The sequence below is a fragment of the Chionomys nivalis genome, chromosome 13 (genome assembly GCF_950005125.1).
Source record: "Chionomys nivalis chromosome 13, mChiNiv1.1, whole genome shotgun sequence".
In the NCBI taxonomy this organism is placed as follows: Eukaryota; Metazoa; Chordata; class Mammalia; order Rodentia; family Cricetidae; genus Chionomys; species Chionomys nivalis.
In genome coordinates, this window is record NC_080098.1 from 71809837 (window position 1) to 71823821 (window position 13985).

A 13985-nucleotide genomic window follows, 5' to 3' on the forward strand; every position below is an offset into this window, starting at 1 on the left:
CCCCCTCTCCAGGCTCAGCAGCCTTCCTGCCCTTCTCCTGTCTTTCCGTTGTGCTTTTGACGGCTGCATTATCTGCACCTGGAAAACGTGACCTCCCTTATTATACGAAGCTGCAGCTGCTCAGAAGGCCATCTGGAAGATAGTCACAGGCCTGCACCCCAGAAAGGAGATCCCGTGTCTGTCATCATGCTAACTGAGCCACGGAACATAGGAATGGTCGCTTGTGCCTTGAGGGGACAACCTCTGTGTGGCTGGGAGGATATGGAGCAGCCAGAAAGAGAAGAAGACATTCATATTGCATTTCCCCAAGCCCAAGATGGCTGTAAGTCTGTACTAGCATCAGCTATCTGTCTGTCTGCCTGTCTGTCTACACTGTCTGATGCTGGAATTTGGTGACTCTGAGACACGGGCTACCAAGCACCGTTTCGACAGAATAGGCCCACTCCAGCTACCTGCATTCCTCCCTGGTGGCTCACGGAGCTACCCTGATCTGCAAACTGGAGGCTGTGGACGGCAAGAGTTACAAACACCAGTTCTGGGTTTGAATTCTGCCGCTGCCCTCACTAGCTGCATGCCCTCAAACCATCTCACCTCTTGGGGCTGGTTTTCTCAACTGCTGTAGACCTTCCCCCAGGATGCTCATGGAGTGCTTAGCGTAGGAGGGGACCAAAGCAAAAGTCCAATAAATACTAGCAACGGAAATTTCCTAGGCTACTTACAGACACATGCACCAGTCAATCACTTTGACAGCATCAGGACCAGGGAGCACCAGCACAATGGATGCATCGTCTCCATCCTCCCACAGATCTGGCTTCCCATCAGACAGGGGAAAAGGGGGGTGAAGAAAACACGGGGCTTGTATTCATGTGTATGCTAGGTGGGCTAGCAGAAATGGTGAAAGAGACAAGGAAGAGGGAAAGAGATGTCCAAGCAGCTCAGCGTCATACCCTCGCCACACTGATGAGCGGGACAGTGGGATCCCATGCACGCACATGCCTGGCCTGGCCTGGCTCCTGCTAAGCAAAACCTGAACAACATCGTTTGGAAGGTGGCCTCTTCCACTCGGGAACCCTTGCTAGGAGAGAAAAGGCATCCTGAGCAAAGGCAGAGAAAGGAGAGCACAGGCGGACAGATGGCAAGCAGGGGTGTTCGGGCTCACGGACAACATGGGCCAACAGGAGTGAGAACTGGGGCTACTAGAGAAGTCCTTCACAAAGGTCAGCTTCAAGGTCATCTTAACCATTGGTCATGTGTGCCTGAACATGGAGACTCCACAGTCTGTGACCATTGGTCATGTGTGTGCCTGAGCACAGTCTGTGACCATTGATCATGTGTGCCTGGACACAGAGACTCCACAGTCTGTGGCCATTGGTCATGTGTGCCTGAGCACAGTCTGTGACCATTGGTCATGTGTGCCTGAGCACAGTCTGTGATCACTGGTCATGTGTTCATGGACACGGAGACTCCACAGTTTGTGACCATTGGTCATGTGTGCCTGAACATGGAGACTCCACAGTCTGTGACCATTGGCCATGTGTGCGTGGACATGGAGACTCCACAGTCTGTGACCATTGGCCATGTGTGCGTGGACATGGAGACTCCACAGTCTGTGACCATTGGCCATGTGTGCGTGGACATGGAGACTCCACAGTCTGTGACCACTGGCCATGTGTGCCTGAACATGGAGACTCCACAGTCTGTGACCACTGGCCATGTGTGCGTGGACACGGAGACTCCACAGTCTGTGACCACTGGCCATGTGTGCCTGAACATGGAGACTCCACAGTCTGTGACCACTGGCCATGTGTGCCTCTGGGCCAGGGGTTTGGTTAGAGAACAAAAGCAAACAGGGCACTTGTCGTCTCATGGACTCGGGGCTAACGCAGCACAGGGCAGACAGCAGGTCCTCCACTCATTTCCAAGGCCCTGGCCAGACAGAAAGCAGAAGAGCAGAGCTGGTCAGCTGGGTGTGGGACAAGACAACGCTTTTCACTGAGAGGCAAGGAGGACGCTGTGCACAGGCCTAGTGATTAAAATTGCCAGACCATTTCCTAGTTAACTTTCCACTTGCTGCAGTGAATGGTGAGGGAGAGTGTGCATCCTGCTAACCATGGTGGATGGCCGGGTGACTTTCGTTTCTTCTGCCTCCCAAGACTCCATCCAAATACCAGGATGACAAGCCCTCTCGAAGGGACAGTGTTGCCCAGGAGACATATCAGACTGGGTCTCGTCCTGCTGTGTCTGGTTGCACACACATACTAAGCTCGTCCTGCCTTGTCTGGTTGCACACACACGTACTAAAGAATAAGACAGTTCCTGCCTTTGTGATGTTTGTGAACATTTATCCTGGTTAAAACACTTTACTGTGATAACTGAGTGGCTCCGTTGGGAGGAAGACAGACTGAGGATGAAGTGTGGGTAAGGTGATGTGTGTGAGGGAGAGGAAGTCTATAAAGGCCTGCTCGTATTCTCCTGAAGAAGTCAACACATGAATCTAAAGCAAACTTAAAATTAACAACGTTCACAATTTTCAGAGGTAAAATGGAGGAAACCAACACATGAAATAGCTTTTTGTTTAGATGTTTTATTTATGTCTAACTATGTGTCTGTGTGTGGGTATGTGCATGTGGGTGCAAGTACACAAGGAGACCAGAAGAGGGCATCAGATCCCTCAAGCTGGAGTTAAAGAATGCAAGACACCAACATGGTGTCTGACTCTGCAATCTCATTCTCGTTTGGGGGTTGATTGGTTGTTTGCTTTGGTTTTGGTTTTGACATGGGGTTTTATCATGTAGGCCACACTGGCAGCAAACTTGTAGTGATCCTCTGGCCTCTGCAGGGCTGAATCACAAGTATAATTAAAAATCAGTGACTGTAGAAAGCAAAATAGTGCGTACAGAGGATACCTGTTAATCACCAGGAGCCCAGAACGTATTTAACTTCCAATATCATCTACATAGAACAATTTAACCAAAGGAAATTGGTCTTAAACCACAAAGATCTATTTCAACCCCAAGCTCAGTTTATGCTACACACGCACACAAATTCATGCACACTCATACACACACATACAAATTCACACATCCACACTCACATACTCATAAACACACTCTCACACACACACTGACACACACTCCCAAAACTCCTTAGACATTTCTCTGCTGGCTATTTCACGGGCAAATCAGCCACATTCCACTCAGCAACCAGTAAAACTTGTCTACTGTTAATTGTCTGTGCTTTGTCTTCCTAACCAAATCATCAAGGCTCTGCCATAGGAACAACTTCTCAAAACCTCGGCCGGTCCTCGACAGACCGGGTGACCAAATCCACCAGCCCTGAGGAAACGGGGCCAGCCCTGAGGAAACGCGGGCCACCCGGCCTCACCTGCGTAGGCGTTGGCCTGCTGCAGGAGGTCGGTGCAAGTGTGCACGTCTGCGAACGCGCGGATGCCCAGGCAGTTGGTGGGGTGCAGCTGGGACTGCAGAAAGTCACAGCAGTTCTGCCGAACGTCCATGAGCTGCAACAAGCTGGCTGCTGGGAGCAGCACCTGCAAGAGAAGACCATAGTCTGAGACTCCAGGTCCCACCGCCGGGGCTCGTCCCCAGTAACCATTCTTCCCATACGTGTCTGTGATGGTATACTCAAGGTTTTCTCACGGCTCTCCATGGCCTTCTCACTGAATCGTCCAAACTTCCCAGTCTGCTTTGCAGCCTTGCTTTCTGCTACTCTGCCCTCAAGGCCACACCCACATGGGGTCGCAGTACCATCCTAACCTGTAAAGTCTCCCAGGGTGGTCTCCAGGCCAGGACTTTAGTAAAATGCAGGTTTAGGTTCAGCAGGAAGCTGGACTGAATGGGCTGAACCTATTCATTACTAAGAACTCAAGCGACCTTATACCTGCTGGACCTGGAACCTCACCCAGGGTGACAAAATGTGTACACATGTGCAGCACACACAGAGGTTCTGTGTACTTGGTTACACACTGGTGTAATCCAGAGAATTGTAAATCCTGTTGCCTGGGTGTCCCGTCTAAAGATTCTGATGGGCTGTCTGTATGGCTTCTTCTGAGATCAAAACCTTCCATATTGGAGGAAATCTTGTTGAACTACTGATGTCTACAGAGAGGTTAAACAGAAGATGGTCTAAGGAGAGGAGAAACATCTCACCCTTCAGGGAGGCTCTTAAGCTAAGGAGGCAAACAACCCAATACCTTCAGGAAGTCCCCGAAACTCACCAGATGCACTGGGCCCTCCCTCCCCAGGTTTGTCCAAGCAATAAGGGCAAGGGAGAGACAGACAATCTCAGACAAGCTGAGCTGCATGGAGGAAGAGGAGACCAGCTGAGCTTCCTCCTGAACTCTGCGCAAAGGATGCTCTCCAACCTACTGAGCTGACTAGACTACGCAGTGAGCTCCAGGTTCCCAGCTTTGCTGGGGTGAGCTTTGCCCTTGGAGTCATGTCTGCCCCTGTAAGCTCACCCTCGCCTATACTCCTTTAAGTAGCTCCAACAGAACTGATCGGCTTTATCTAGTTAGACGTCGGCGGCATCTGCACTCTGGTCTGCTGTCGGTTCCCTGTTTGGGGTGAATGCGTGCTGGTTTGCTTCTCCCCTGGAACAGTGCTACACTACAGGTCTGAGCTGGGCACAGTGAGATGTTTAAGGCTCCCTCCCATGCTTCTGCAGCCAGCCAAGTCTGAGAGCCACTTCCCTGTGACCTTCAGTGCACTGTCCTCACTCAGAAAAGTACTTGTTGTGTGCCTCATTGGCTCATTCTCACTGTTGAGCGCCTGTGTGCCAGGCACTGGTCGAGGCTCTAGGATTCAGTCGTAAGCACAACAACCCGATCTTGCTTTTACGGTGCTTATCAACTGACGAAGAGGAGAGCCAAGTTTTCTTTTTAAAAGTCACAGGACACTTGCTTATTCTGCATCATGGAAAACAGAATAGTTCTTGCTTGGGTGTGTGCAAATGTTTTCCCTAGAAACCAGGGGAGACTGGATTGAGCAGGCCTTCTGGGCACTCTCTGTCAAGCTTCCCAAGGCTGCCCAAACCTGTCCTCTAGATCATAAAACAAGATAAAAGGCATACCCCCGCTCCAGACTCTGCTGTCCCACTCACTCTGTGAAAGAGACAGGTAGCCAGATAATTTACCAAAAAGAAACTTAGGGGGAAACCACAGAGAGTTGAAAGATTCTGTAATTTGCAGAGCCCAGCACCAGTTCCTCCCAGCAATTCCCTGTTCTCAGGGAGAGAAGCTGAGCCAGACCAGCTCCAGCTGTTCCCATTTACAATGGCTCGCCCAGGGAGGCATGGCAGCAAGCAGATATGTCTGTGTGCTTTCTTTATTCTGGGCATCACAGATGTGTGTGTGTGTGTGTGTGTCTGTGTGTGTGTCTGTGTGTATGTGTGTGTCTGTAATTCTGGATGATGGATGGATAGATGATAGATAGATAGATAGATAGATAGATAGATAGATAGATAGATAGATAGATGACAGATAGATAGATAGATAGATAGATAGATAGATAGATAGATAGATAGATAATTTAAATACTGATCTTCTCCCAAAACATCTTTGCACCCCCCATATAGACTCCCATCACCTCTACATGCTTAGGCCCAAAACAATGTCCCACTGATCATTCCACAGGGGTAACCAACTGTCCTGGTTCGATAGGACTGGGGGACATCACAGGACTTTCTGTGCTCTGGAAGGACGACTGTGCCGCATTCATCATCCCCTCCCAAAGGCATCAGCGGCCCACCCCCTACCCCTGTGTGTCGGGCAGACCAGGCATATCCTCTCCACAGAGAGCTCTGCAAATCTGCAGCTAGCTTCACCTTCGCCCACCCCACTCCTGCCCTCCAGCCGCCTCCCGCCTGCTGTGTTCCCAGCAAGGCTGAGTTAAATTAGCACAGTGTCCTTGGTGTTTGCTGGCCCATTGATTCAATCCTGAAGAAGAAGATAAAAATCTCCTTCACCTCAGAGTTTTTAAACGTCGGTGAACCCAGCTACAGCCCCCATCTAACCGCAGGAGCTCCAACCCCACCACACGGCCTCCGTCCACTAAGCAGGCATAAAACTGGAAAACTCAATTAACCTGTGAGCCACTCAGCCTGGCCACACAGATTCCAAGATCAGATTAGTTCTGCCTGCCGGTGAGCACTGGGAATGGAAGGCTGTACACCAGGTGGCTTCTACAGCACCCCGGCCATTCCTCCCACATTGTCTGACATTGTCTAACCCAGCTACTTTCAGCATAAGTCCTGGGGGACCCCTCAGTTCTAGGCAGCCTGGGACATGTATTCATGCTAGGGGTTCCATCTTAACTGGTGACTTTCAAGGTGCCTGAGACTCCTGTCTCTCCCCGGACTGTGTTCCCTGCCGAGCCCCAGTGAGACCTCATCAGATACACAGATTCCTCCTTCCCCTCATTCTCTCCAGGAAGAAAGCGCAGTTTAGTGATTAAGTTTTCAAGCTCATGGCAAGCAGCTCGAGAAATATAATAATAAATTATTTCCTGAGCACATGCCTTCGCTTGCACTCTCAGCGCCTAACGCCTCTGTGGGCAAGCTACCCACACGGCTTTCAGTTTCCTGACTGTTCGCAAACCCACTTAGTATACAAAAACCAATGAGACTCCCACCTTGCTGTGGCTCACACCCCCACCCTTCATCTTGCTTGGCCCACTCCCACCTGAGCACTTTGAACTGGCGTGAGTTACTGGTTTCTCTAAAGGCTCCTACACTCTTTGATCTCAGACTCAAAGACTATTTTCTACACACACACACACACACACACACACACACACACACGCACACATGCGCGTGCACACACACACCCTCCCTGCTTCATTCAGGACAGAAAGGAAAGTGGAGGTGGTCAGAATATCAGAGGAGAGGATGGAGAGACCAAGAGATTAGCCATTTCCTATGCACTGAGACCCCATCAGGCAGGGACCCCACACACACACACACATTCCCAGGGGTAAACATGCATGAGGTGACCGGTCAGTCCCATCTTCCCCATTTGCAGGACTTGAGCGTTTCCTCTTCCCCACTTTCTGAGGCCAGATCCATTCTCGGTTTTGAAGCAGACTGTGGGGGCAGAGCCACAGGATGGACCCCTTGGCTACTGAAGGGACAGAAGATGGAGCCCTGGGAGGGAGTCAGCAGGAACTCCCTCTCGGCATGGAAGGTTATCCCAGGTCAAAAGCTCTCACACGCCTTTCCCGCCTCACTCCTAAAGACCCTGAATGGCCCATGGTGAAGAGTTTACAGGTTCCCCTCAGGTTGTTGCAAGCGGCCAGGTCTCCATTTCTCACATGCTGGGCCTGTCTTGTTTTCTCTCTCCCTCCAATAACATGAAAGCGTGGCAAAGGATATCCCGTTGCAGGCCTTGCTTCCTTTTGCAAAAACAAGAGGAAATGCCCTGCCTCAGAAAGTACCTAGTCCTGGAACAGCATCCAGGGGGTGTGGGAGGGGGCAGGGCTAGACACTGGGGGGGGGGGGGGGGAGCGCCAGGTGAAGGGCACCCAGAGAGCCTCGAAGCTGCACTCCACGAAGGCTGACAAAGCAATGGTGCCCATAGAGCCTGCGAGGGGAAAGGAGAACAGAAAAGCACAAGCAAGAGACGGGTGACAGGACAGCCCGGTCATCAAAGTGTCACTTTTAACTCTGCTGTCTCCACGTACTGGCCGTGTGACTGAGTACGACAGCCTGTGTTTCTCGGTCTCAATAGTACAGTGGGCATGGTCACAGTCGTGCCTTAACAGCTTGTGAGAATCAGCCAGGTGGCACGCTCGTAGCACGCGCGGCCCTACACAGAGAGTGCACAGCCGCTGTCGGGTTTGATTAATTAAACCACGAGGAGCAGAAACCAAGGCTCCAGTCACTTGCTTAAGTTCGGCACAGCCACAAAGGTTAGTCAGGTCCCCACTCCACTTACTCCCGTGTGACCCAGGTCACTAACTCCTTTTGTCATCAGCTACAAACAGGGCTGGTATTGGTGTCCCACTAGGTGCTAATGAGGATGAAGTAAAGGGACCGGGTTCTAACAGCATTAGTGTCAGACAGAACTGTCCTCACCTCCACCATGGGAGAGCCACATCTCCAAGGACTGGACTGAGAGGGAGTAAGATTTAACTCTCAGGGTCATTCAATCAAGCCACAATTCCTGACAGCACGTTCCCCCCCCCCCCCGGGGGGAAGCACTCCCAGCCTGGGGGAGGGGAGGGGCACACAGACAGCAGAGGCAAGCCAGACTACCTCCTCTTCCTTCAGAGTTTGGCCCAAACACTTCCTGAGTGTGGTCTGCCCTGCTTATCCCCATCAGGCAGCAGTGACTACTTCCTCCTGGCCGCCTCCATCAGGGCCCCCCATCTGTGTCTGCCCACAGAGCAGCTGTTCCTTGGGGAAGCAGCCTGTCACAGCGTCTTCTCTGTAGACACTGTCTGCCCGTGCGGGGCAGTAGCTCAGAAAACAAAAAAGGTGCTGAGTGTCCGATAAATGAAGGTGTACAGCCCAGCACGGAGTGATCAATCAAATGAAAGTGTACAGCCCAGCACTGAGTGTCTGATAAATGAAGGTCTAAAGCCCAGCACAAGGGAGGCAGGCTTCAACAGCCTGCAGCCCTGGGCCTTCTACATGGTGCTTTCTACCCCTAACTACTGAGAAGCTAGCCAAAGGCCCTTCTCAGAAGGATAGCTGGTGCCTGCCTGGCCCAGGCCTCTGTCCATGCCAAGCATTCTGGGCACACCCCAGGAGGTATCCCAAACTATGTTCCTACTTGGGAGAGTTCCCAGACTCATCTAGATCAGATGGGGTTAGCCCCACCCAGACTCTTTACCATGGCTATCTGGCTACCCGGCTACCTGTCCTCAGTCCCCAACAGCACCCAGTGCCTTCTGCATGTAAGTGATGACATCACAGTTCTCTGTTCTAGGTACTCATATGCACCGCATGCTAGGCCTCTCATTCTGAAGCCCATGTCAACATGCTCACACAACTCCATCAGATTAAATGGTGTCATCATGCCCATATCGATGAAATACAAACACTGGAAAACAAGGCTCAGGGAGATCAAGTAGCTTGGATCGGAACACAGTGAGTTTATGAAGACCTCTAGAATTGGTGCCCTACACCTCTGCTCTGTAGAGGAGACGGAACCTCTAGAATGGGTGCCCTACATGTCTGCTCTGGAGGAGACGGAACCTCTAGAATGGGCGCCCTACACCTCTGCTCTGTAGAGGACACAGAACCTCTAGAATGGGTGCCCTATACCTCTGTTCTGTGGAAGAGACGGAACCTCTAGAATGGGCACCCTACACCTCCGTTCTGTGGAGGAGACAACCTGTAGAATGGGTGCCTCACACCTCCACTCTGTGGAGGGGACTGAACTTGACTCCAGGGTGCCAGGGCCGGGAACTGATAAGGCTCTGGGAAGTGACTGGGAAGCGAAGGGCAGGCACACAGACTGAGTGGCTTCCCCAGCACGCACAGATGGGGAAGGGCTGAAGTAAGGGGGCTATGAACCGGTGGCCATGCTGAAGGGGACCGGAACTGTCTCCCCACTAATCCCATAGATCTCTGCTTCCACTCCTCTCAACTGCGCGTCTTCACTCTGCCCTTCCCCCACCCCCTCCCGCCTGGCCAAAGTAGTTTTTAAAAGTAATGACAAGGTCACTTTCTACAGTGCTCTCTGGCTCTGGTATCTCCTGTCATCCACCTTAGAATAATGTACCTGTGAGGCAGAGAGAGCAGCACTGGCCTAGTCTAGAGCTGTGAAGGTTGCCTTCTTACTGATTGATCCCTTGTTGCTTTTATTTATAAATTAATACCTAATTTCTTAACTGATACCTTAATGATAAATTATTATTTATTACTACCTCCTTGCTGTTATATTCCCTGTCAGGAAGCAAGGACCACAACAGAACCTTTTCTAATGATCCAAATTACACATTTGATTGTGTATAAATATATTTTGAGCCAAGCATGGTGGTGTACGCCTTTAATCCCAGCACTTAAGAGGCAGAGGCAGGGGGATCTCCATGGATTCAAGGCCAGGCTGTTTTACACAGGGAGTTTCCAGCCAGCCAAGACAGTGAGATCCATTTTTACACGTATGGGATTATTGTAATCATTATAGTAACTGTATAAGCCAGGAGACCTTCCTGTGGTGCAGCAGGCCCCTGCAGGGACAATTCAACGTGCCTCCATCTCTCTGCCTACCTGCACCCTGACCGTCCCCCCAGCAGCACCCTTCAGCCCGACACTCATTCCACAGCCTCAACTTGAACCTTAACCCTAAAAAAGGCCCTGCCCAAATCCCTTCCTTCATCCAGTGTTCCTTAGCATCCTCTCGCTACAAGGGACTGTGCACAGATGTGGCTTGTGTGTTTGCCTGAGGGATGTCTGTCCTTACCCCTACCCTGCAGACACCACAGGACCAGTGCTGTTACATCTACAGTGCCCAACAAGGGGTGTGGTAGGTAATAGAAACATTGGGACTGAGATGAAAGAACAAGCAATTACCAATCCAGTCTCTCAGACAGATCAGCCTGGAAGCGTGGTGTCTTTAAGAAGGGAAATAGGCCTCTTGCTCACGAAAGAGGTGTGAGCCTCAAGTACATAAAGTGGCTGTGCAAAAACAAAACAACAACCAAAAGCTAAAACTAAGTAACAACAACAAGAACAATCTCCGAATCACACATACTCCATTACTCTTGTTAAACAGTAAGAGCAGGAGAACGTATCCTTGTCTGTTTAGCCTCGTGATCTGTGGGGGTCAAGAGTGCCTCCCAGTTAGCTCCCCAACTGGAGCACAATATGGATGTCCTCTCTTGGGTCCTCTTCACTGACTCCTCTTCTCCAGGCTTCAGATGCCAGGCAGGGCTGAGAAAGGGGGAAAGGCACACACAGTATGCCATAACCGCACTGCCTGAGACTCCATCCCATGTTCAGGGCCTTCACATGACCAAAGCTAAAAGATAAGAAACATTAACAGCCTCACACCCCACCGGGACGAAAGAACAACCTGGAGAGAAGAAGGGGTCACCAAGCTTCTGGCTCCCCTTCATAAGCTAAACACAACATGAGCTAAAAACTCCTGACTCCCGGGCTGGGCTCATGCAAAGGTATTTATTATGTGACCCAGTGCTGAAAAGCATAGCTACTTACGCTAAACATAGGTATTTAGGGCCAGCTGGCCTCGGGTTGGCCATGTGACCCAGGTAAAGTGGCTTAATTCTCTGCAGCTTGGTTTCCTCTGTAGTGGCCTCTGAGGAGCCGTGAGGGTTAAACGGCAGGGACTGAGTGTGTGGCCCATGGGCCAGCGGCAGAGATTACCTGCACGTTCTCTTCGGTCACCTCGATTTCTGCCGTGTAGATGTAATCAATCAGCTTACTGAGAGTCTGCCCATCCACGTCCTTGATTTCAATCTTCTTGGCTTTACTCTCAGACATGTCACCTAGAGTTCACAACAACACAGAAAGGACACAAATTGGGTGCCTGTGGCCAATTGGCTTCCCATGTTGTCCTGGAAACCACCGGAGAGAGTCGGGCACAGAGATATCCAGGTCATAATGACCGTGGGTCTCGGACCACTCAAAACCAACCGTAGGCATTCTGTGTTCTGCTGCCTGTTTCTGTAGACGAGGCCTGGGACAACACTTCCTGACAGCTGCATTCAGGACCAGACAGGCGAGCAAACTCTTCACCGGCCCTGAAGGTGGACGGGTCTTGGGAGAGGAATTTGCAAATACCCAAACACCGTGACAACGTGAAAAACAAGTACTTGCTGAGTGCTAACTGTGCCCAACACTGAAGGAAGCACTTCAAATTCTTGCCTCTTCCAAACGTCACAGAAATGTGTGGTGTTTGCAATATCAGCCTCATCTTCTAGAGAGAAAAACAAGGCCCTTAAGGCAGCTCCTTCCTCTTGTGCTCCTTCATCTGAAGGGCCAGGGTGAGTTGAAGGGAGTCTGACTTGAGAATCCACAGCTTTAAACACCTTGAGAGCCTAAGTTCCAGAAACACAGAGAAGGAACAACAGATCATTCCTGGGAGCTTTAACAAGGCCTCCCAGGAGAGAGCACATTTATCTGGGGGTGACAGGATGAAGAAATATTCCTGAGATTCCTGAGACAGCAAAGGTGGGAAGGAGGGGTGGATGTGGGCTGAGTGTACAGGAGAAAAGACCCAAGAGGATACTGTATCGGAAGGACAGCGAGAGGCTGATGAAGGACGCTAAAAAGAAATCCCACACTAACTCAGAACTGAGTATGATAAAGGGTTGTTTATTTAGGGGTAGACTCCCAGATCACAATCTTCTGCATGAATGGGGAACAGGAACCGAATCACGCCGCCACAAGAGAGGCCGGATGTGCTCTTTACATTGGCATATATAGTATAAGAGGCCACGCCCAAGTGGGCCTGTAACTTAAAGGCTACTGGCTGAAGGAATCCCTACAGCAGGCTGGTATGGCTGGGCACGGGGTACAGGGTGAAGAAGGAAGCTAGAGAGGCACACAGGGTCATAGACAGTAGAGCTCTGTACATCGTGCTAGAGAGGCACACATGGCCATAAATAATAGAGCCCTATACATCACACTAGAGAGATCTGCATGGCCATAGCTGGTAGAATCCTATACATGATACAAAGGGGCTTCATCCAAAGAGTGATGTCACTGAGAACTTCTAAACAGGGAGCTTACAAGAACAGATGGAATGTTTTCCTTGAGAATTTCATACATGAGTTCTGTATTTACATCAGCTCCACCCTTCCCTCTCCCCCTGCAACTCCTGAGTCCAGTTAGTGCTGGTCATATGTCTGTGTGTTCAGAGCTGGACCATTCAGGATTAGATAACCTCTCAAGGGGCTTCTCTCTGGAGAAGACTGATACTCTCTCATCAGTCACTGCCTGTAGCTCTTCACCTAGGGATGGGGCCCTGAGAGATGGCATGCCAACTGGTGTTGTCATTTGGAGGTCTTGCTTCGGTGACTACGGCGTTAGGATGTTGTGGGTGCAGCTCCCTGTCCTAGGCAGAAGGCACGACCTCTCTGCGAACTTGTCCTGGTCCTCTGACTCTTACAATCCTGCTTCCTCCTGCCTGATGCTCCCTTGGGAGTAGCAGCTGTGTTCTAGATGGGTATTCTACGGTCAGTTGTTACCTGCATTTAGACCAGTTGTGGGTTTCTCTGATGGGTTCCAGATGGAAATTTCTGAATGAAATTCTGGATACAGCGGTGGGAGAGAGCCACCATGGAGGCAGAAAGAACAGCTGGGAGGCCCTGATAACAACCCAAGGCAGAGTATGTAGCCAGGAAGCAAGAGCAATGTGGTACCACATTCTCAGTCACAAGAGCAGACAATGCCTGTGTTGGCCTGAACCAGTCTCTTCAGCAAGGGTTGGGGACTTCAGGCAACAGAGACAGCAGAAGACCAAAACAGATGTCAATCTGACCACAGGAAAAACACAGCCAGAAGCTGGTGTGAGTATCCAAAGAGCCTGGTGATTGTTCTCTCTCAAATCCATGCCAGAGCCAAGAAAATCCAGTACAGCGCAGCAGGCAGGCTTCTGCCGCCCACCTCCAGCTACAGGAACACGCCACCAGCCTATGGTACCCCATCCTGCCACAGCTCCAGAGCTGAGTGACTCTAGAATGGGGAAACAGATGTGTTGGGCTTGTCAAATCCTCTGCCAGTCTCCTTGTCTGACCAGCTCTGCCAGGAGCCCCTTTCCGTCTTTCTCCTCACCGGGTACCGGGAAGGCCAATGGCTAGAACATACTGAGTCCTGGCTGGGGCAGAGGTGAGGAGAAGCAGGGGAAGGTGGCAGACTGATGGGGGCCCTGATCCTCCCGAGTTTATGCTAAGTCACACAAACAAAACCAAGCTCAGGCAAAGAAATCAGAAATTAATGTTTCTTCTTCTAAATGGCTTAGAAGTTCACTAGTTAGGGTCAAACTGCGAACTGTATCAGAA

The 13985-nt window shown here is 50.8% G+C and overlaps 1 protein-coding gene across 1 annotated transcript in view; it reads right to left on the reverse strand.

Annotated features, from left to right (window-relative positions):
* Klhl3 (kelch like family member 3) overlaps positions 1 to 13985 on the reverse strand; it is a 115070-nt gene that overhangs the window by 58056 nt on the left and 43029 nt on the right. Inside the window, exons 5-6 of the mRNA XM_057787487.1 lie at positions 11347 to 11468; positions 3385 to 3547 (exon numbers count right to left, since the gene is read on the reverse strand). Coding sequence (XP_057643470.1) covers positions 3385 to 3547; positions 11347 to 11468 — 285 coding nt within the window. The remainder of the gene's footprint in view (positions 1 to 3384; positions 3548 to 11346; positions 11469 to 13985) is intronic.